The sequence below is a fragment of the Dendrobates tinctorius genome, unplaced genomic scaffold, assembly GCF_039654945.1.
Source record: "Dendrobates tinctorius isolate UK_male_01 unplaced genomic scaffold, ASM3965494v1 ptg000129l, whole genome shotgun sequence".
In the NCBI taxonomy this organism is placed as follows: Eukaryota; Metazoa; Chordata; class Amphibia; order Anura; family Dendrobatidae; genus Dendrobates; species Dendrobates tinctorius.
The window spans coordinates 31,319,831-31,341,267 of NW_027361797.1; the positions used below are offsets into that span (position 1 = coordinate 31,319,831).

Sequence of the window (21,437 nt, forward strand, 5' to 3'; positions counted from 1 at the left end):
AAGGTGGAGGAGCTGTGTTATATGGCAGGCCAGCCTGAGGAGCAGGTGATGCTGTGTAATCTGCCTGTCCTCTCGTCATGGGGTCTGCTCCCCCCGTTGCTGTAGAGTCACCTGCGGTATCCATGTCGGCACTTGGGGGGACACTGCCTTCTCCCTGTGGTGTGGGGAGTTCCACATACATCTCCCCCGGGTCCCCGCCCGACCCGCCGGCATGTGGTTGTGCTGGTCCGTCTGCGGGGCTCCCCTGTGAAGGACGGGTCTCCCGGGGCCCGGTGGATTTATCCTGGGGAGAGCGTCTCACCGTTTGCGAGGCTCCTGCGGTCGCGCCGCCAGTTCTCCTAGGGGGCCCCCTACTGTCTTCTGTCTCCCCGGACCGTTCTCCCGCCACCTGCACCTTACTTCCCGTTAGCGGTGGGACCTGCTGCGCTCTGTTCGCCGCGTCTGTAATGGCGCCCGCGGCCTTCCTTCTTCCCGCTCCTGTAAAGTAGTGGGAAATGCCTTGAGGAGCGCTGTCAGGTGCAGAAGGACCTGCGGATGTGCTCCCCCTGTTCCTTCTAGTAGACATCGGTGTACAGGGTATGTATATCGGCCTCTGTTCGGGTCGGTCACCGGTGCGGGAGCTCTCCAAAGTGCGTCCTCACTCCTTGCCCGCCATGCCACGCCCCATTTCTAAATGATTATGAACTTGTTTTCTTTGCATTATTTGAGGCCTGACAGCACTTTGTTTTGTATTTTTTCATTTTGTCCATTTCTCCTTTTCAGGAAAAAAAATAAATTTAGTGCTTGGAAATTCGGAGACATGTTGTCAGAAGTTTATAGACTAAGGCTGTGTGCCCACGATGCGATTTTTAAGCGTTTTTGCCGCGATTTTCGGCGTGAAAACGTTTAAAAATCTTGTACATGACGCACCCCATGCATTCCTATGGCATTCCGCACATGCTGTGCTAATGCTGCGCTTTTTTCCGCAGCGGAATTGCATCGCGGAAAAAAATCGCACCATGCTCATTCTTTTGTGCGGAATCGCAAAGAATTGCCGCGATTCCGCACCAATAGGAATGCATGAGAATTGCTTACTTCCCGCATGTGGCTATGCCCACCATGCGGGAAGAGTCTCATGTGCGGTTGGTACCCACGGTGTGGAGGAGAGGAGACTGTCCTCCAGGCCCTGGGTACCATACCCCTGTAAAAAAAAGAATAAAAAATTGGGGTATATTTACCTTCCGACGTCCCGCGCTGCCTTCCCGGCCTCAGCGTTCCCAGTAATGCCTTGCGGCCTGTGATGACGTGGTCTCGCGAGATCGCTATAGTAACGCGAGACCAACGTCATCACAGGTCTCGCAAGGCATCGCTGGGAACGCTGAGGCCCTGGGATGGCAGCACGGGACGTCAGAAGGTAAATACAACCCCGTTTATTTTTTTTTATCATTTTTTAACATTTTATCTTTTACTATTGAGGCCGCATAGGCTGCCTCAATAGTAAAAAGCTGCTCACACTTGTCAAACACTATGTTTGACGAGTGTGACCAACCTGTCAATCACTTTCCAAGCGATGCTTCAAATCGCTTGGAAAGTGCTTGAGAAAATCGCGGCAAAATCGCGAACAGAATCGCTGTAAAATCACGGTGAAATCGTGCGGAACAAAACGCGCGATTTCTGGGAAGGAGTCCGGTTTTCATTGTGCGTTTTAAAGCGCTACGTGGGCCCATAGCCTCAAAGAACATTTTACATATTACTCAAAAATATACCTATAAAGAGAAAAATCAGACAACCTGAAAATTTGGAAGTGGTCTCCTAATTTTTGCCAGAGCTGTATGCGCCCTAGTCTCCTGGATCAATTTAGCCCAGACTGCAATGTTTTGCCATGTGTACCTGACAGATGCATATGTAACATTTCCCACGTGTGCTTGCTGTGCTGATTTATGAGCTAATGAAGCCTAAATTACTGGGAGAGACCCTTCCACCAGATGAAAACTTTAAACTGGGTTCAGACAGCGAACTGCATGTTGGGAAAAGCTGGAAAGAATTACTAATATATACAGTATATTAGTAATTCTTTCCAGCTTATGCCAACATCAGAACTAGGGCATACTCCCTGGCAGTGAGGTGTTATTTTCACAGCTAAATTTGAACAAGATCTAAGTACCAACCCCGGCATAACTGGCACACAGCGTTCCCTACCAGACATACCGCTACAGTCAGTCCACTATCCATTCCACCCGGTTACAGGTGCTCTACGTTTTCCGCCCCCTTTCAGCTTCTATACATGACCTGCATATTGCAGACACCTAAAATAGAAATAACTTCTACCTTCCTTCCCAGGGCAGTTTTGCACCAGGTTCTTTGGTTTCGATAATCTGCTTTTATCTAAATTATTAATCTTTTGCTCTCCTCTGTATGTAGGTCACTGAATTTTCTTCTTTGTAAAATACCTGCGGTGGCATGTTTGCTAGGAGAGGCCTATGAGTGTAGCAGAGCTGAGTGCGCTGTGTGCAAGCGATTGTAATGTATACATGCGATAGCAACAGAAAAACTGCACAAGCGATTAAGTCTTAGGGCTCGTGTGTTTACAGTCCAAGTACAAACCAACAAAACACAGGCTCTCGCTCAGACCAATGTAATTCTATGGGGCCTTGCACATGTTCTATTTATTTTTTTGAGTCTATCCCAAGGAAAAAAATCACAGCGTGCACGATTTGCATCTGTAAAATCTGATTGCATTTGGCCATGCAAACCAATTGGTCCGTCAAAAAAAAAAAAGTGGACCACGCTCTCACATCCTAGTGCTATCTGATTTCCACAGACAGGATGGAGAAGATGGAGAATTTTTTTTCCCCCCCATCTTCTCCACATCTCAGAAGATCAGATGACACCCAACTTGCATCGTAGTCTTTTACTTATATAAAATATTCTAATAGTCATGCCTTCATAATCAATATTCAAACAAAAAAGGAAGCACTCTGTAGCGCCATAGCATGCAAACATAAAATATGAAAAATAAATTGCATTACTGCATTAGAAATATGAAAAATTAAGAAGGCTTAGGTCATAAATTGGCCAATTCATGTGTACCTGGAAGCCACGGTAAGGTGTTTCTCATTTTCCAGAACCCTAACCTAATGCCAATCCTCACTTAGACTAAGTCTTCATCTGTATGGGAACCTATGTAAATCCTCTCCTAGACTATTTACATAGTTTCCCATACAGATGGTAAAACAACCCTCTAGAATATAGTATTGCCATGTGCAAGTGTCCTAGAAAGTAATAATGCCCTCTGTGTGCCCCTTTTGACAATCACAATAACCTGAGTTCCCATATAACAACTGCCAACTTAACATTTAATAATGTTCTGATTCTCCCCCCTCTCTCCTCACAGTACAGATCCCCTCTACACAGTACAATGCTCTCATGTACATAGTATAGTACCCCCCCACACAGTGTACTGACCCCTTAGTAGCCACAAACTTTTTGGCCCCCACACTGTACAAAGATTATCTCACACACTATGTGATGGCCCCCTCGCTGTAATCCCCACACTGTATGATGGTCCCCTAAATAGCTTCAATATAATATAATACACTAGCTAGGTCTCTATATAGTATAATGCACTCCCCATGAGTCTCCATATATAGTATAATTCACTCCCCGTAGGCAGACTCTACAGAGTCTGTACTCCTTTTTTTTGACAATCTAATATATAAAGCTCGTGTGTGTGTGTCCGGGATTGGCATCCGCACCGTCGCAGCTACAGCCACAAAATTTGGCACAGTCACACGTCTGGACCCCGAGAGTGTCCTAGGCTATGTTGTGAGGCGAAATTTTAACCCCGCGCGTTCCAATTCACCAAACAATTTTGCCCCTATCTACATAATGGGGAAAGTGTGTGTATCAAGCCCTGCCCCTCATTATGATGTCATAATGGTTGCCATGGTGACGCTGATGTCGTCATAGGTTGCAAGCCCCGCCGCTCATGGTGTCATAATGGTTGACTATGGGATGGAGGATGTGTATGATTGGTATATGGGCACGGGACTATGGGATGGAGGATGTGTGATGGGTATATGGGCACTGGACTATGGGATGGAGGATATGTATGACGGGTATATGGGCACGGGACTATGGGATGGAGGATGTGTGATGGGTATATGGGCACTGGACTATGGGATGGAGGATATGTATGACGGGTATATGGGCACGGGACTATGGGATGGCGGATATGTATGATGGGTATATGGGCACGCGACTATGTGATGGAGGATAATTATAATTTGTTATAACTAACCACAGTTAGTTACTATGCCCAGGCAGCGCCGAGCTCTTCAGCTAGTACTGTATATAAAGCTCAATGTGTATGTACAGTACATGTTAGATTCTGCAGTAGTCCTACCTGTAATTGTAATGAGATGTCTACAGAAAAGTGAACTCTTTTGAACTTTGTGCTCAGTGGCCAGGATGGAAACCTGTAATATTTCAGCTTTTTTTTTTTTTTCCTACCATAGATCATGCTATGGGAAAAACCCCACTAAAAAAGTAACCTGTTTAAAAAAAAAAAAAAAAAAAAGTAGTTACACATATCACCATACAAAGTTATTCTAAATGAGTATATCTATGGTGGAAAAGACGCAGGCTAAGGCATCAGGTTTTAAAAGTTAAACATAAATAGCACCAAAAGTTACGTAACATTCATAAGCAAACACCTGGAATTCAATATGTGAGAAAAATTAGGGAATTGAAAGCTGTCAAAATTGTAACTTTACCACACAGCCCCCCGAGGAAGCCCTGGTGAGGCACATCAGGTCTCCATATGGGTGAGAATTTTTACTAACATTTCACCCATCAATGGATATTTACTGGGTATTTTGCCACTTTGGGTTCTGGGGAGAGAATTTCATATTGGAAGCTGTACATTCTCTTCCCCCTTTCCCTGTATGGGGGTTGTTTGTCCCAAGATACATAGTCTGCATAAAATGCATTCACTTATTGCTGTATACTGTCTACTTCTTGTGACTGTGCAGCCTAAAGGCTGGGGATTGTGTTATAAAGTTACCATTTTGACAGCTTTCAATTCCCCAATTTTTCTCACATATTGAATTCCAGGTGTTTGCTTTTGAATGTTATGTAACTTTTGGTGCTATTTTATGTTTAGCTTTTAAAACCTGATACCTTAGCCTGCGTCTTCCACCATAGATACACTGTCGTTTAGATTAACTTTGATATGTGTAACTATCAATAAAATAATTTTTTTTGTACTCTTTCGAGTAATGAGTGATATTCTCAGTATAAACAAGGTTCTTGTTTGGGGCATTTGACTCTAGTTTGCATATGGGTTGTATATATTGTATGTATGTGTGTACATATAATATGCAATCACTCTCTCTCTCTCTCTCTCACACTCACACTCACACACACATATAATATAGAGAGAGAGATTGCATAATATATATTTATATATTAGTAAGTCATTTTCCAATCACACACCTTTGCTGTATTCTTCGGATGATGTCATCAGACAAAGTGAATACTCGCTCTCACTACATGTGGAAAATTCCATGTGGAAACGCAGCGGTTTATTTTTCGCAGCATGTCAATTCTTTGTGCAGATTTCGCAGCGTTTTTACACCCATTCCATTATAGGAATCCGCAGGTGTAAAAACGCAGGCCAGATCCGCAGTAAAACGCAGGCATTTTGACCTGCGGATTGTGCAGATTCCGCACCGAAAAATCCGCAGACGAATCCGCAACGTGTGCACATACCCAAGAGGTTTTACCGAATGCTTATCCCCCCCCCCCTTTCTGTTATTGTTTATTGCATCGGCAGATGATATTCGGTAGTGAAACCTCTGGTTAAAGCATTGGCCGCGTCAGAATGACGGATGATCTGTAAATCCCACAAATAGCGTTAGTAGTTTTCTTCACAGGATATTGACAACATTCACAAGTGTGGAAGTGTCAGCACTTCTGGTGATGCCTCACGTCAGCACTTCTGGTGATGCCTCACGTCAGCAGTCTGCTCACTGTAGATGTTTGTCTGCTCCAAACTAGACAAAAATCCACAGCGTGACCTCTCGCTCCTTAGAACAGTCTGTATTTGATGTGGACGGATACCTAAAGAATTGAGGAAGAGTTTTTGTCCTGTAGATGGGACACGGGGGATAGTTTACTATACAGTTTTACGAGAAGTGGAATGGAGAATATCTACAAGAAATGAAAAGTGCAGACTAACAGAGCGGAGTCGGAACATCACATTCCTCTATAGGAGTGTGCAATTTAAAGGGGAACTATAATACACTTTGTATGGGGGGGTCAATCTCCCGGAAAACTCACATCGTAGGTGGATCGGCTCTGTACATTCTATAGTGGACTATGAGTTCTCTCATAAGCAAGTGATCCGCCCAGTTTGCATCACTGACCAACTTTTTTACAGACTCGCGCGCACTGCTTTCCTGCTATTGATTTTTCTTCTGCGTTGGCTACAATCCACGTTGCTTATTGGGAATCTGAAATCCGTTTTTGGACTTGACAGAGGCTCAGGCTTGTCTTTGCCTGTCCATGCTTTACACTGCAGCTCTGCTTGTTCAGATTGGCTGCTCTATATAAACACAAGCCCGCCACAAGTTCATCACCGAGTGCTGGGAAAGCTGACTGTAAGTTTTACAAGTCTCTGCAGCTTTTATGTTAAAATTAATGCCTTTCATGTAAGGCTCCGACCAGCGATTCCTGTTCTTCTGGGTGTGCAGGGGGCAGAGTACACCGAGATTATAAGAGGCAAATGTCCCTCTCCTTAGATCTGTCACTCTCGAATACTTTCATCAACAAATGTGCAGTGTAAGAGGCAGATAATTCGAAGCTTCATCTGTATTATGTATATGCATCACTAATGTACAATTGTCTATATGTCATGTACTGTTCACGTATGGAAGGCCGTATGCGTCACGGCACACATGGAAAGCTTGCTGTAATGTCTGGCAAATACTGTCTGTTTCCTAGAGCCTCGGTTTACTGAAGGCGGGCGGCTTTGCATGTACGAGAATATTGTTTATTTGTGACCTCATAAGGATGTTACTTCCTTGCACGGCGCCATGTGACCAACAGTACAGTCACATCAAAGGGCGAGTCTGCAAAGACTTATCTGCGAGCCTACAAGTAGTAATAAAAGCCCCAAACAGAGAGCTGCAACTGTATACTGAGATACTTATACTGTTAATTCATGCCTGCAAGTGCTAATCTTCAAAGTAAAAAGGTGGGTTACTAAGACCACTGCTGGATAATACATTTTTATTAAATTCAGGCTAGTGGCAAAAAAAAAGGAAATGGTACTCACTTCATGGACTCGAGTTGCTGCTCACTGAGTGTCCCCCCCCCCCAGTGTCCTGGTTTCAATATATCTGCAGAAACTGCGTTTTGTCTGAATCAGAATAAAAAAAATAAGAGGGACTGAAACGCAGCGCTTCTGGCGGAACGGGAAAGGAACACCGGTTCTTACACTTTGTGAGTGGCGTGCCTGCCACTCATATGAATTATAAACCCCTTTACGCTCTCATTCTGTGACTCTGCGTACCGTAATGACTATGAAGCAGCTGAAAAATAACAAAAAGGAGCGCTAGCCAACCAGAGCAACAATAGATCATGGAACACAGAGAAAAGGTGACGGCAGCACCTCACAGGAGACGCTGGGGGAGAGTATGCATCACAGGAGACGCTGGTGCTAACTCCAAGGTACGTCAGCGCCTTTGGTGCACGCGCAGCAGCGATGTGTGCACATGCTCGCACTCTCGGGAGCAGTTTAAAGTGCCCGCGGCTGTTGGTCTGAGCACTGGAATCTGCCTGGTGGCTGCAGAAATGAACACTGCCAGCCACAAACAGGCCGCAAGCCGGAGGTTCCCACCCCTGACTTAGAGCGGTTTCTCTGTCCCTTTCTTCCAAATACACCTTCACAAGGCCAATCCACTGAGGAGGAGAGGTGTATTTGGAAGAGGGGAGACAGATGCAACGCTTCTACCCTCATTAAGTGCTGCTGTCACCTTTTCTGTGTTCTATAATCCGTTGTCTCTCCGGTTGGCTAGCGCTCCCTTTTGTTATTTTTTTAGTTGGTTCATAGTTTTGTCTGAACCAGTGACATCACTGATTCGCCACTGTACGAGGTACCGCTACACTGGGGTACAGTAAGAACATTGGGGGAGTTGATGTCTGATCAAGTAGTCCAGCCCTACCATGCCATGCAGAAAACAAAATTGTGATACAAAAAGCTGCCTGTGCACATCGTACAGATGGTGACGTATCACGCTTCTGTACTATCACGATGTGCAGGCAATGCGGGGATCTTCCTTCAGTTTCAGGAGGCAGTAATCAAGGTCCAGATATTTGGGATGTGGGATGACCCCAGTACTTCTGGAACTGAATGTGTCTGTATTGTACCAGGGCAACATTTCCCAGGCAAAGGCCTTCAAGCTGTCGGTAAACAGCCTAAAAATGAACCAAATTTACACAGTAGATCATGCTGGATGATGAACCAGGCACAACTTGAGAAACGTTTAGTCTAACTTTCTACCACCTATTGGTTGACTTACTTTACACAAAAATATTTTGTAGCAAGATTTTTAATTTGCTCCCTTTCTAATGAGCCATGCCCGACTCATCGTATGAGATTTAAGGAGTATATAAAAGATGTAGTAATTTTTAGTTATTATTTTTTTTTTTTTGTAATTTGTTGTATTTTTGTAAATATTGAGCCGTATTTTTAACGACTTCTATTGTGTCCAGCCCGTTGTCACCGTGACCTGTTGCTGTGTCAAGTGACCCAGCTAGAGAAGACTACTTATCTTCAGATAATAAGAATTCATTATATGGTATGGTCTCACTTTTGTGCACAGATGTGACTGATGTATACCAGGTGTCAGCTAGTTGTTGGAGCAGAGTATGTAAAACGAGCACTGAGGTTATACACAGATTATGGCTGTTGGACAATGCCGGGAACCTGAGACTGGCAGGCCAGGTATCGGGGTGTTTGTATAGTTATAGAGCTGATGCAGATTTTCATTGTTTACCTCCAGTGTGTTATTTTATAAAAGGAATATTTTTTTTTTTTGTTTACACTTATTTATTTATTCTCTATTTAAAAGTAGCTTGAGTTATTGGTCCTGTTATATCAGAATAAAAATAAAATTATCCTGCTCTTTACTGTGGTTTAGTTAGTCAAAAAAAAATAAAAATCCACATACGGTATATTGGTTCTCTCTTCCTATGTTAGAAAGTCCCAGCTTTCTTTCATGTTTGCACCCTCTTTGCACTGAGATCAGTGGGCAGAGAAATGCTTCAGAGTTCCATTGCAAAACCTATGGTTCCTCACTCTCAAGTATCAATGGGACCTCTTTAAAATCCATAGGTTACATTCTCGCAATGCCTTTTTGATGTTACAGATTTTCTGAACCTATTGGGCTGCGTCACACGTTGCATTTTTGCTGCGTTTTTTTTTCTACAGGCAAAACCTGCTCTCTTGGCAGTATAAAGAGAATCTATGGAGTATTGTCAAGAGGAAGATGAGACACCTGACCCAACAATGCAGACGAGCTGAAGGCTGCTGTCAAAGCAACCTGGGCTTCCATAACACCTCAGCAGTGCCACAGGCTGATCGCCTCCATGCCACGCTGCACTGATGCAGTAATTGATTCCAAAGGAGACCCGACCAAGTATTAAGTGCATTTACTGAATATACATTTTAATAGGCCAACATTTCCGATTTTAAAATCATTTTTCAAGCTGGTGTTATAAAGTATTCTAATTTACTGAGATAATAACTTTTGGGTTTTCATTGGCTGTAAGCCATAATCATAAACATTAACAGAAATAAACACATGAAATAGATCACTCTGTGTGTAATGACTCTATATACAGTTAGGTCCATATATATTTGGACAGACAACATTTTTCTAATTTTGGTTCCAGACATTACCACAATGAATTTTAAACAAAACAATTCAGATGCAGTTGAAATTCAGACTTTCAGCTTTCATTTGAGGGTATCCACATTAAAATAGGATGAAGGGTTTAGGAGTTTCAGCTCCTTAACATGTGCCACCCTGTTTTTAAAGGGACCAAATGTAATTGGACAGATTAAATAATTTTAAATAAAATGTTCATTTCTAGTACTTGGGTGAAAACCCTTTGTTGGCAATGACTGCCTGAAGTCTTGAACTCATGGACAAGACCAGACGCTGTGTTTCCTCTTTTTTGATGCTCTGCCAGGCCTTCACTGCGGTGGTTTTCAGTTGCTGTTTGCTTGTGGGCCTTTCTGTCTGAAGTTTAGTCTTTAACAAGTGAAATGCATGCTCAATTGGGTTGAGATCAGGTGACTGACTGGGCTATTCAAGAATATTCCACTTATTTCCTTTAATAAACTCCTGGGTTGCTTTGGCTTTGTTTTGGGTCATTGTCCATCTGTAGTATGAAACGACGACCAATCAGTTTGGCTGCATTTGGCTGGATCTGAGCACACAGTATGGCTCTGAATACCTCAGAATTCATTTGGCTGCTTTTGTCCTGTGTCACATCATCAATAAACACTAGTGACCCAGTGCCACTGGCAGCCATGTATGCCCAAGCCATCACACTGCCTCCGCCGTGTTTTACAGATGATGTGGTATGCTTTGGATCATGAGCTGTACCATGCCTTCGCCATACTTTTCTCTTTCCATCATTCTGGTAGAGGTTGATCTTGGTTTCATATGTCCAAAGAATGTTCTTCCAGAACTGTGCTGGCTTTTTTAGATTTTTTTTTTTTAGCAAAGTCCAGTCTAGCCTTTTGATTCTTGATGCTTATGAGTGGCTTGCACCGTGCAGTGAACCCTCTGTATTTACTTTCATGCAGTCTTCTCTTTATGGTAGATTTGGATATTGATACGCCTACCTCCTGGAGAGTGTTGTTCACTTGGTTGGCTGTTGTGAAGGGGTTTCTCTTCACCATGGAGATTATTCTGCGATCATCCACCACTGTTGTCTTCCGTGGGCGCCCAGGTCTTTTTGCATTGATGAGTTCACCAGTGCTTTCTTTCTCAGGATGTACCAAACTGTAGATTTGGCCACTCCTAATGTTGTAGCAATTTCTCGGATGGTTTTTTTCTGTTTTTGCAGCTTAAGGATGGCTTGTTTCACCTGCATGGGGAGCTCCTTTGACGGCTTGTTTCTTTCACAGCAAAACCTTCCAAATGCAATCACCACACCTCAAATCAACTCCAGGCCTTTTATCTGCTTAATTGAGAATGACATAACGAAGGGACTGCCCACACCTGTCCATGAAATAGCCTTGGTGACAAAAAAAGTTCACATGAGTTCATGCAAAAATACATAATAACAAATGTAATCATGGGGGAGGTAAATTGGTTGTGACTAGTTTAAGAAAATTGGCAGAGCATTGAGTTTGTAGGACACTATTTACTTTCACACTTTGGTCGCCACAGGTATTGTTCAATCTCACACCTTGGTCGGCCAATGTTTACTTTATACACATCACTAATTAAATTGAACTGTACTAATCCTGATTCCCATGCTAATGTACGGAGACCAAGACATTAAAGTTTAAACTTGGGAAAATCACAAAAATAAATGGGTTTCACATACTGCTGTACTTGCTTTTTTTTTTTTTCACTAAAAACGCAGCAAAACCTGATCTCTGCGATATTTGCTGCATTTTTTGCACTCACTCATTTCTTTCTATGCGTGAAAAAGCACAGAACACGGACATGCTGCAGTTTTCAAAAACATAGCAGTTTTTCAAATTGGTTAGGAAAAAAATGTGTGTGATTTCTGAAAACTCAGACTTTGCTGGTACTTTTAAACACAGCTTAAAATATGTATATAAAAAAAAAGCAGCAAAAACGTAACGTTCACTGTTATCTTGCAGTGTAAATGCCTGAGGCCGAAGTGGAAGCTCTTGGCTTCACCCACCCACCCAATGTACAACATATAATATCCGAGACACCGGAAAAGCACACAGTGTGACAAACGTGCATGAATACTCTGTTGTAAAATATATATAACAGTAGACAGCAAGTGCTGGTAAAAAATAACAAAAACAGGGTATTTAGTTGGTACGTTTTTTTGCAAAAAATGTATACGAAGCCACTCCACCACGTCACGGTACACCCTTCTCGGAGCAGTCCTATCTAAGGCTGGTTTCACATTTGCACTTTATAGCGCAGCGACGGCCTGCGCACGACAGCCGCTAAGCCCCGGCCCCTCCCGGCTCCCTCCCCGCCCCATCCGGTCATCGCCGCCTACTAGGGCACATGGATGCTTGCGATCTGTGCACCCTATCTTTAGCAATATAATCATAAACAAATGTCCCCTAAAATGATACTTTATTAAATTTAAAATAACCAAAAAATTGGTTAAGCACCAAAAACAAAAAGTGACAAAGGAGGTAACTTTGGTGATTTTAAATCATATTGAATATCGGACCATGTGTAATGTGATACTACAAGATGATTCCACGTATGAGGTACTGATGGGTAACCCCATGAAAATAAATATATATATATATATATATATATATATATATATATATATATATATATATATATATATATATATATATATATATATATCTCTTCGCTCACTTCTTGATTCGGCATTAATGGACGGCTTGGTCTCGAAAGTGGAATTTGAATTTCTCCTCCCTAAATTTCCATTGACAGCAACGTTCTATGCGTTACCAAAGATACATAAGGGTCTGCATCCACTAAAAGGGAGACCCATTATATCAGGTGTGGACTCTTTAGCACAAAATTGTTGCCTATACATTGACCAGATTCTGCGCCCCTTTGTGGTCTCTCTCCCCTCATACTTGAGGGATACATCAGACCTTTTGTTGAAATTGGAGGGTGTACATCTTGAGGAGAATACATGGCTGGCTTCTATTGATATAGAAGCACTATATAGCAATATACCTCATAAAGCAGGGGTCAGGGGAGTGGAACATTTTCTGAGTCAAAGGTCAGTGGCGGGCAGAGCGCATAATGCTTTTTTGGCATCCCTTCTGCGGTTCACACTTACTCACAATGCATTTTCTTTTGATGGAAAGTTCTACCACCAGCTCAGGGGCACTGCGATGGGGTGTCCCTGTGCCCCGTTGTATGCAAATTTGTTCGTGGGCTGGTGGGAGGAGACTATCGTATTTGGGGGAGAGGAAAAATGGTGGCACAGTCTGGTGTCTGTGGTACAGATTCATAGACGATGTATTCGTAATATGGACGGGTTTGGAGGATCAACTTGCAGAGTTTGTGAGAGAATTAAATCAGAATGATGTGGGTCTCAGGTTTACCTCTGAGATCCACGGGTCCGAGATACCGTTTTTGGACATTAAGATCAAAAAAGACAGAATGGGGGGGATCTCCACATGTATCTATCGCAAGCCAACCAGTACGAACAGCTTATTGCACTGGCAGAGCCACCATCCGTTTCCACTCAAGAGAGGCATTCCGAAGGGACAGTTCCTTCGATTTGAGAAGGAATTGTTCCAGAAATGACCTCTTTCAGAGGCAGGCTGGAGACATGTTTTGCCGCTTCCAGGAGAAGGGCTATCCAAGACATATCCTTGACACCGCTTATGACTTTGCAAATAAAGCAAATAGACAGCAATTATTGCAAAAACGTATAGCGGAGGATTCGGAGGAACAAATAAGGATCATTGGGACTTTTGATACCAGACATCAGGAGGTTAGGAGGGTTCTATCTAGACACTGGGATGTTCTCAGACTAGACCCTGACCTTAAAGATGTACTAGGGGAGCGCCCCAACATAACCTTTAGGAAGGGCAAATCGATTAAGGATATGTTAGTGCACAGCCAGTATAGAAGACCAGTGACTAGTGGGACATGGTTGGACCGGAAACCCCAGGGTTTTTTTAAATGTTGCTTCAGCTTTTGCAAATTTATGAGACCTGGGAAGTTTTTCTGCAGTTCAAGCACAGGGAAGTCCATTTATCAGAGGGATTTCTCGAATTGTAAAACCACAGGGGTTGTATATATGGCCACCTGCTCCTGCCCTAGGGATTATATAGGGAAAACCAAGAGGGAGTTCAGGAGGAGAGTGGGAGAACATCTTGGTGATATTAGAAACCAAAGGGAGACCCCACTCGTGAAACATATGAGGTTGTGCCATAAAGGTGACCCTGGTGAAATTAAATTTAACATAATAGAGGTTGTGAATGTAAATCCAAGAGGGGGGAATACAGATAAGATGATCCTGAGGAGAGAATGTGAGTGGATATTCAGAATGGAGTCCCTGGAGCCGAAAGGGCTAAATGAGCAATTTTCTTTTGCCTGCTTCTTATGAGTCATGACTGATGGATGTGACCCTTCTGTCTACTGGCCATCCCAGATTTTGTATTTGTTTCCTCTTTAATTGAGGATTCTCATGTATTATCATGAAATATTATGTATAGTAAGTTAGGGGTCCCCTTATCGGGTAGATGATAACCTTAGTGGCTGCAGAGTATATCAGGGCCCCCAGGGATAGCCATCATTGAGCGGGGGCGCCACAACGCTCTCCCCCCCCCCCCCCCCCCCCCCCCTTCCCAGGGTGCCAACCTCCGCGGCCAGACAGGAAAAAGCTCAGGACATTTAATAGGGATTCCTAGTTATTCCCTTATTGGGGTTTTTGGTTTGAACACAAATCTTGGTTTGATTTTTATGTCACTTTTTGTTTTTGGTTTTTGGTGCTTAACTAATTTTTTGGTTATTTTAAATTTAATAAAGTGTCATTTTAGGGGACATTTGTTTACAAGTAGCAATAGGAGGCAGAAAATGTGCACCCCTTCCCCTGTCATCCGCATGCAATGGAAAAGTGTGTTGTAATGTGTTAAATCCAGAGCAAACTTACCCTCCATACATTGCTGCAACATAATTCTTCGTACTTGCTAAATATTGAGAGATTTTTCTCTAAAAGTGATATTTCTGTGGGAGAAGACACTCTGAATCCAATCATTCAAAGCACAATTTTTTTTTTTTTTTTTTTTTGTGTTCATATAGAATTTGCTGATAAAACACTGTATTAACTTGGAGACCTGCTGAGGTACAGCAGAGTTCACATGAACCTCATTGGCAATCCAATACCTCTGTCTGCCCTGAGACCTTAATAGTTCAAGACATTTTTTTTTTTTTTTTGCAAGTGCATTATCCAGACGAAACATAAATACAATTACATCTTACACTGATGTGACTCAAATGCTTCTTCTTTTATTTAATGAGTACTGCACGCCTGAGGGAAGAGAAGCCATCATTAATATATTACATATGTGATGACATGTAATTCTGGTAATGATCCATTTCTCCAAGATGGTTCATATTTCTTTTCATTATTCTCTTTACCATGAGTTTTTCCCACATCTCGTGTTAGGGAAAGTGTGTTTTTAGTTTACTCGGTGTATTGGATGTTTATTTTTGGAGTTTTTGTGGAAGAGTTGCGCTCCTGTTTTCATACATTTGTTACTAAACAATATCCTATTTGTAAATCGCCAGATTGGAAATTAGTTCAGGCTCTTTTAGAATTAATGGTGTTGATTATATTAAATCTATTACTCAAAATAACCAATCAAATGCCAGCGTTCATGTTCTTTGTGTAGTTCAAAAGATGAGAAGTAGAATCACATTGTTCCACAGCTCCTCTTTGCTTGGACTAGGTTTTATGTACCATATATGACGTATGATCCTGATCAGGGCTAGCAAAATCGGAGTCTATTAGCCAATGACTGCAATCACACCCTCTTGTTTTTCCAACTGAAGGGGTTGCTTCACTACTTTTTATATTGGTGGCGTATCATAAGTATAGGTCATCAATATCATATCGGTGGGGGTCCGACATCCAGCACCCCTGTTGATTAGCTGTTTTTCGGTGCTGGCAGAAACTAGATGTTTAACAGTTGAGCAACTGATCAGCAGATCTGTCACCTTTGTTCTTGATATGTTGTCTACAATCGCCTGATTGTTACATATTTTACAACTGATCTTGTATTGTTGTAGGTGGTGGACCCAACCTTAGCAGAAATGGGGAAGAATCTCAATGAAGCCATGAAGATGCTGGAAGATGGACACACGTGAGTATTAATGGCATATAGTTTACTAAGTTGGCTTCAGAAATGTGTAATGCCATCATTAATGCTTGTTATTTGAGCCACAGGCGACCTGATTTTTGATCTTGTAACGTGTGCAGAAATTCCCTTGTTAGAAACTGACCATATGTGGTATTTGCTCAATGCTGTCAAAAATAGGGGCGGTAGTTTCCTAATATCGTAGTGATCGTGGTTGGAGAATGGGAAGCTAACAGTCTACTCTAGACTCCATTTCACTGCATTATCTAGTTTGGCGGGAGAGCTTAAAGACTATGGACACCCAGGACATGGAAAACTGAGTTTTGCATACGTTAGTGGTTTCAGTTAATAACATTGTCCTAAGTGTCAGGCAGTAGGCTTCTTTCCTTAATTTCCAAACCCCCTGATATGCAGTTTGAAGCCTGTCAGGTTTCAGATTTTTCACTCGTGGGAGTGTTTCTCCAAGTAATATAGGCTGGATGAGAAGTTTGAGTGTTGCTCTTTTCATTGTCTCATTCTAACAGCTCAGCTTCTATTCTGCACTCATTTCCTTTTCATGTGTTTTTCCTCCTTTTCTATAGCCTGTTTTTGTACCCTCCCTGAGACACTAGATCTTTTTTAGTTTCTCTGGATTTGCATCGAACCTCTCCCCCTTTTGGAGTACTCATAATCTGCAGTAGCAAAACATTAGAACTTTTAAAGGGAACCTGTCAGCTGTTTTTGCCGCTATAAGATGCGGCCAGTGCCTTTCAGGGCTTATCTACAGCATTCTATATTGCTGCTAAGCCCCTGATCCGACCGGTAAGATAAGAAAAACAAGTTTTATTATACTCACACGGGGGGGCGGTTTAGTCCGATGGGTGTCGCAGGTCCGGGACCGGCACCTTCCATCTTCTTGCAGTGCCGCCCTCCTGCTTGCTTCATGGCTCCCTGGAATTGCAGTCCTCCACAGGCGTACTTCTCTGCCCTGATGAGGCAGAGCAAAGTAATGCAGTGAAAGGTCAGAGAAGCCCAGCACCTGCGCACTGCAGTACTTTATTCTGACCTCAACAGGGCAGATAAGTACGCCTGCGCAGGAGCTCGATGCCGAGGAGATATGACGCAAGCAAGAGGGCGGCATCGCAAGAAGATGGGAGGCGCCGGACCTGAACCTGCGACACCCATCGGACCGGACCACCCCCCCCCCCCTTATAATTAAGGCTATGTACCCACGGTAGCATTTTTAAATGCTCAGAAAGCCGGACTCCTTCCCAGAAAACACGCGTTTTATTGCCGCACGTTTTTATGCGATTTTTGCACAAAAAACGCGCGTTTTGATGCGTTTTTCTCCGCGCGTTTTCTGGGAACTTTGGAAACAGCTAAAAACACGGAGCTATGCGGAAATTAATGAGCATGCTGCGTTTTTAGCCGCTAAGCGTTTTGTGAGTGGAAAAAGCGCATGCATTGGCACAAAAAGCAAACACAATGCATCCATCTAATGCAGATTAGGCCTGTTTCACACTTCAGTTTTTTGTCTTCAGTTGAAATCCGCCAAAGATGAAAAAAACGGATCCGTTTCCGTTTTGCAACAAACAGATGTCACCGGATCGTTTTTTTGGACAGATCCGCTGCAGCTGCTAAGGTCAGTAAATTTAAAGAGAATTTTTCTCCGCTTCTAGAACGGCATTTAGGGTTAAACTGCATGTGAGGAAGTAAGCTTCCGGGCATGCGCAGTTTAAAATAGCGGTCCGCCGCTACAAAAAAAGTTAGTGTCCGTCTACTCTGCCCGGCGGACAATAAAATTCTAACGAATACGTCAAAAAACGGATGCAACGGACGACCATCAGTCAAAATCCGCCACTAATGCAAGTCTATGGGGAAACAAAACGGATCCGCCCCAAAAATGGCGGATCCGTTTTTTTATAAAAACGGCGGATGTTGACTGACGTAAAAAAACTGAAGTGTGAAACAGGCCTTAGTTGGAAAGTTGCTTAATTTTGCAGATAAATAATAATAAAAAAAAAAAAAGTTTTCCTGTAAAGGGGTTTTCCAAATTGAGAAAAAAAAATTTAAACATGGCTATCAATGGTTTAAAATAATAAAAGGCTCTTTACTCTTGTTAAATCACTTGTGTTGAAGTACAATTGCTCCCAACTGGCTATTGTATACTGTGCTCCAATAATGATGCCTCCAAACAGCACTGAGCTTAGTGATTGGCTGCACCAGTTATGTCTTAGGGCTCTTTCACAAGTCCTGATATTTCCGGTACTGGAAAAAAACCAGTATTGGAGCTGTCTGTGTGTTACAAACGTGTGGCTATCCATGTGCTGAATCGGTTTGACACATACTGACAACTGGGAAAAGTGGTACAGTTTGCGCTGTTCCCAGGCATGGGGTGCTGAAGGCAGCTCGGATCATTGATCACTGATCGCATGACCAGGCAACAATGATGGAAGTTGTATTCAGCACCTGCTGTATACATCATGGGTAAAATAATTCAGAATTAAATAATGGCGTGGGCTCCTGTGTAATTTTCATAACCAGGCCATGGATGAGGCTGATGTTACTAATCTGAGAAAGGGGACAATATCCCAAAAGGTTCCAGGCTATGATTAACAACTCACAGTTGTTTTCTTAACCTTAACTGGATAATTTACGGGCGACCCCAGAAAAAAATTTACGTCTGGTCCCACTACAAATTCTAATCCACAAAAGCTAAACAGACAGCTGTGGGCTGATATTAATAACCTGGCACGGGGCCAGGGATATTGCTCCTTCCCCAGGCTAAAAACATCAGCCTTCAGTCGCCCCAGAAGTGGTGCATCCATAAAATGTGTCAAATCTGGCACTTAACCTCTTCCCACTTGCCTTGGTGCAGTCGCAAGTGGGGTAGTAGGGTTGGGGTTGATGTCAGTTGTTTTATGGTCGCTGCCTGACATCAAGCTCAGGGGTTAGTATAAGACGTCCCCATTACTAACCCCATAGTCCTCTTGAAAGAAAGACAGACTCATTTATTTGAAATAAGCAACATCCCACCCTCTTTTTCCCATTTATTACTGAAAAAAAAAATAAAAAAACCTTTACCTGTCTGAGAATCAAGCATCTGGGATCATCAACTGTTCCTACGCTCAGTTCAGTGTGAGCCGGCCAATGAACTGGGGTAACCTTCATGACATCACTGCTAGCACCGTGAGAAAATACCGCAGTTCATCGACCGGTTCACACTGAACTGAGCATGAGAACAGCTGGCAGTGACCGGTGGTAACCTCTATCACGTTACCACTCGTCACTGAAGCCGTGTCCCAGTCTCAGCTCGGTGTCTCCTGGATTCATGGCTGAGCAGTTGCATCATGCTACCGCTCAGCCATGTAATCCAGATGTAGCAGTGCTGGAGTCCAATGGACAGGTAAGGAATAGGTTTTTTTAAATTATTTCTATATATTTACAGGAATAAATGGAAAAGAAGAGGTTGAGGTGTATTTATTTCAAATAAAGAAGTTTGTGTCTTTCTTTCAATTAAAGTACTTTAATTCCTGCTGTGTGTGTTTTTACAATATGACTATTGGGTTAGTAATGGGGACGTCTTATACTAACCCCTGAGCTTGATGTCAGGCAGCGACCATAAAACGGATGACATCAACCCCAACCCTACTACCCCATTTGCCACCGGTCCAGGGCAAGTGGGAAGAGCGAACCTGAGTGCCAGATTTAGAGCATCTTATAAAAACCAGACATATCAGCGTGTTTTGCCCACGGGTACACAGCCGGTGGAAACACACTGGCGTGTGCAGACACGCATGGATGTGAATGGGTCTACGTATGTAAGTGTCTCTGGTGTGAAAACGTCTGAAAGAGGCCTTACTCGGGGGCGTCATTGCTTGAGCACACAGACAAGTGTCAGGATGTGGCAGATATATTGGGTGGCTAATGGGTCTTGCAGGGTATGCCCATGGAGTAGTGTACTATACACTGCAAAGTACACAGATGAAAGGGGAATGTATGAGTAGAGGGTGAACGTCCGCAGCCTCGTGCCATTACCAGACTGGCAGATGTTCATAGTCTAACCATTGGGCACTCCATGCTTTGTGCCAGGATAGTCTGAAGCCCTCAACCTGCTCAGCAGGTTTCGCTTGCCGAATCTATTGCATGTCATTTACTGCTTTACCTAACCACATTTCTTGTGCAGGTATTCAGGTCAGCCATCTCTCTCTTATAAATGATATTATTTAGGAAGCGTAGTGTAAGAGTTTTCTTTCTGGGTGAGGTAGAGGCGTCCTATTGAAATGCTCGACCACATCGTAAATACTCACCCTCTTTCAGGGGTGTAATGTGTTTTCATCATGTTATAAATAGGTCGGTAGAAGAAGAGAGAGACCCTAAGAAATATACAAGGAAAGATATACCAGGACCGCTTCAAGGAAGGTGGGTAGTGACGGTGGTGTCAGATTATATTGCAGTCATAAAAACTCTGAAACCTTGTACATTTGTGCTTTATTGGCCAAAGTTTTCTTTCCTGTTTTAATCACATCTGTTTCCTCTCTTCCCTATAAACCATTCTCTAGTACGAGGCGGCCTCTTTTAGACTTGCTTGCAATTAAAGGATTTTCTTGGCAGAACACTATCAATAAAAATATTCCTATCCATTAATGTATGTGACATAATATTTAATTTGTGGATCCAGTTGGATGAAAGGAGGTAAATTGATTCTTCAGAAACGAGGAGGATGATGTGTTTTTTTTTGTTTTTTTTTGTTTTGTTTTTTTTTTAACAACGTGTTTCGACTCCGGTACGACCCACCTTACATGTTCATCCAACTGGATCCAATATCTCCTGGAGGATTTATCCACCAGCCATGGGCAGCAGCAGCTGTTTTTCTTCACGCCTACTTAGGAGTCGTGCCTGTCGCAACTCCACCAGGTGAACGCAACCAACACTCTCCTACTCGCCCTCCGTAGGGTGTCACCCTATTGTGCTCTCTAGTTCACACTTCTAGATTTATCCAATAGTTAATTTGTAGAGTAGCTATCTGTAATTTGTGTGCAGTAAACTATTTACTGGTAACCGTCTTCTGCCGTTCCGGCCCTCTCCTGTGATCATCCGGCTCGCATAGCGTCTTCTGTGTGGCCCGGAAGTTACTTTCTCAATGTTAGTGTGTGAGATTCAGAGCGAAATTCTCAGATGTACAAAATGGAAGAGAGGAACTATCGGTCTGCGATGTGAGTTGGCAAAAAACTAACTGCGGCCGCATGATGCAGGAGCAGAACCAGAGCGCTGGAAACGGCAGAAGACCGCAACCGATAAGTAGTTCAGTGCACACACGGAGCATACATTATGTTTAGCTAAGAAACGATGAAACAAAAGAAACCCGCTGAGATGAGAC

General features: G+C 43.0%; 1 protein-coding gene across 3 annotated transcripts in view; it reads left to right on the plus strand.

The window, feature by feature from the left end:
• Positions 1-21,437, plus strand: part of PDXDC1 (pyridoxal dependent decarboxylase domain containing 1) — a 123,030-nt gene that overhangs the window by 28,772 nt on the left and 72,821 nt on the right. For all 3 annotated transcript variants that reach the window (XM_073542927.1, XM_073542925.1, XM_073542926.1), the window contains exons 2-3: positions 16,011-16,084; positions 20,411-20,479. In XM_073542927.1, coding sequence (XP_073399028.1) covers positions 16,011-16,084; positions 20,411-20,479 — 143 coding nt within the window. The remainder of the gene's footprint in view (positions 1-16,010; positions 16,085-20,410; positions 20,480-21,437) is intronic.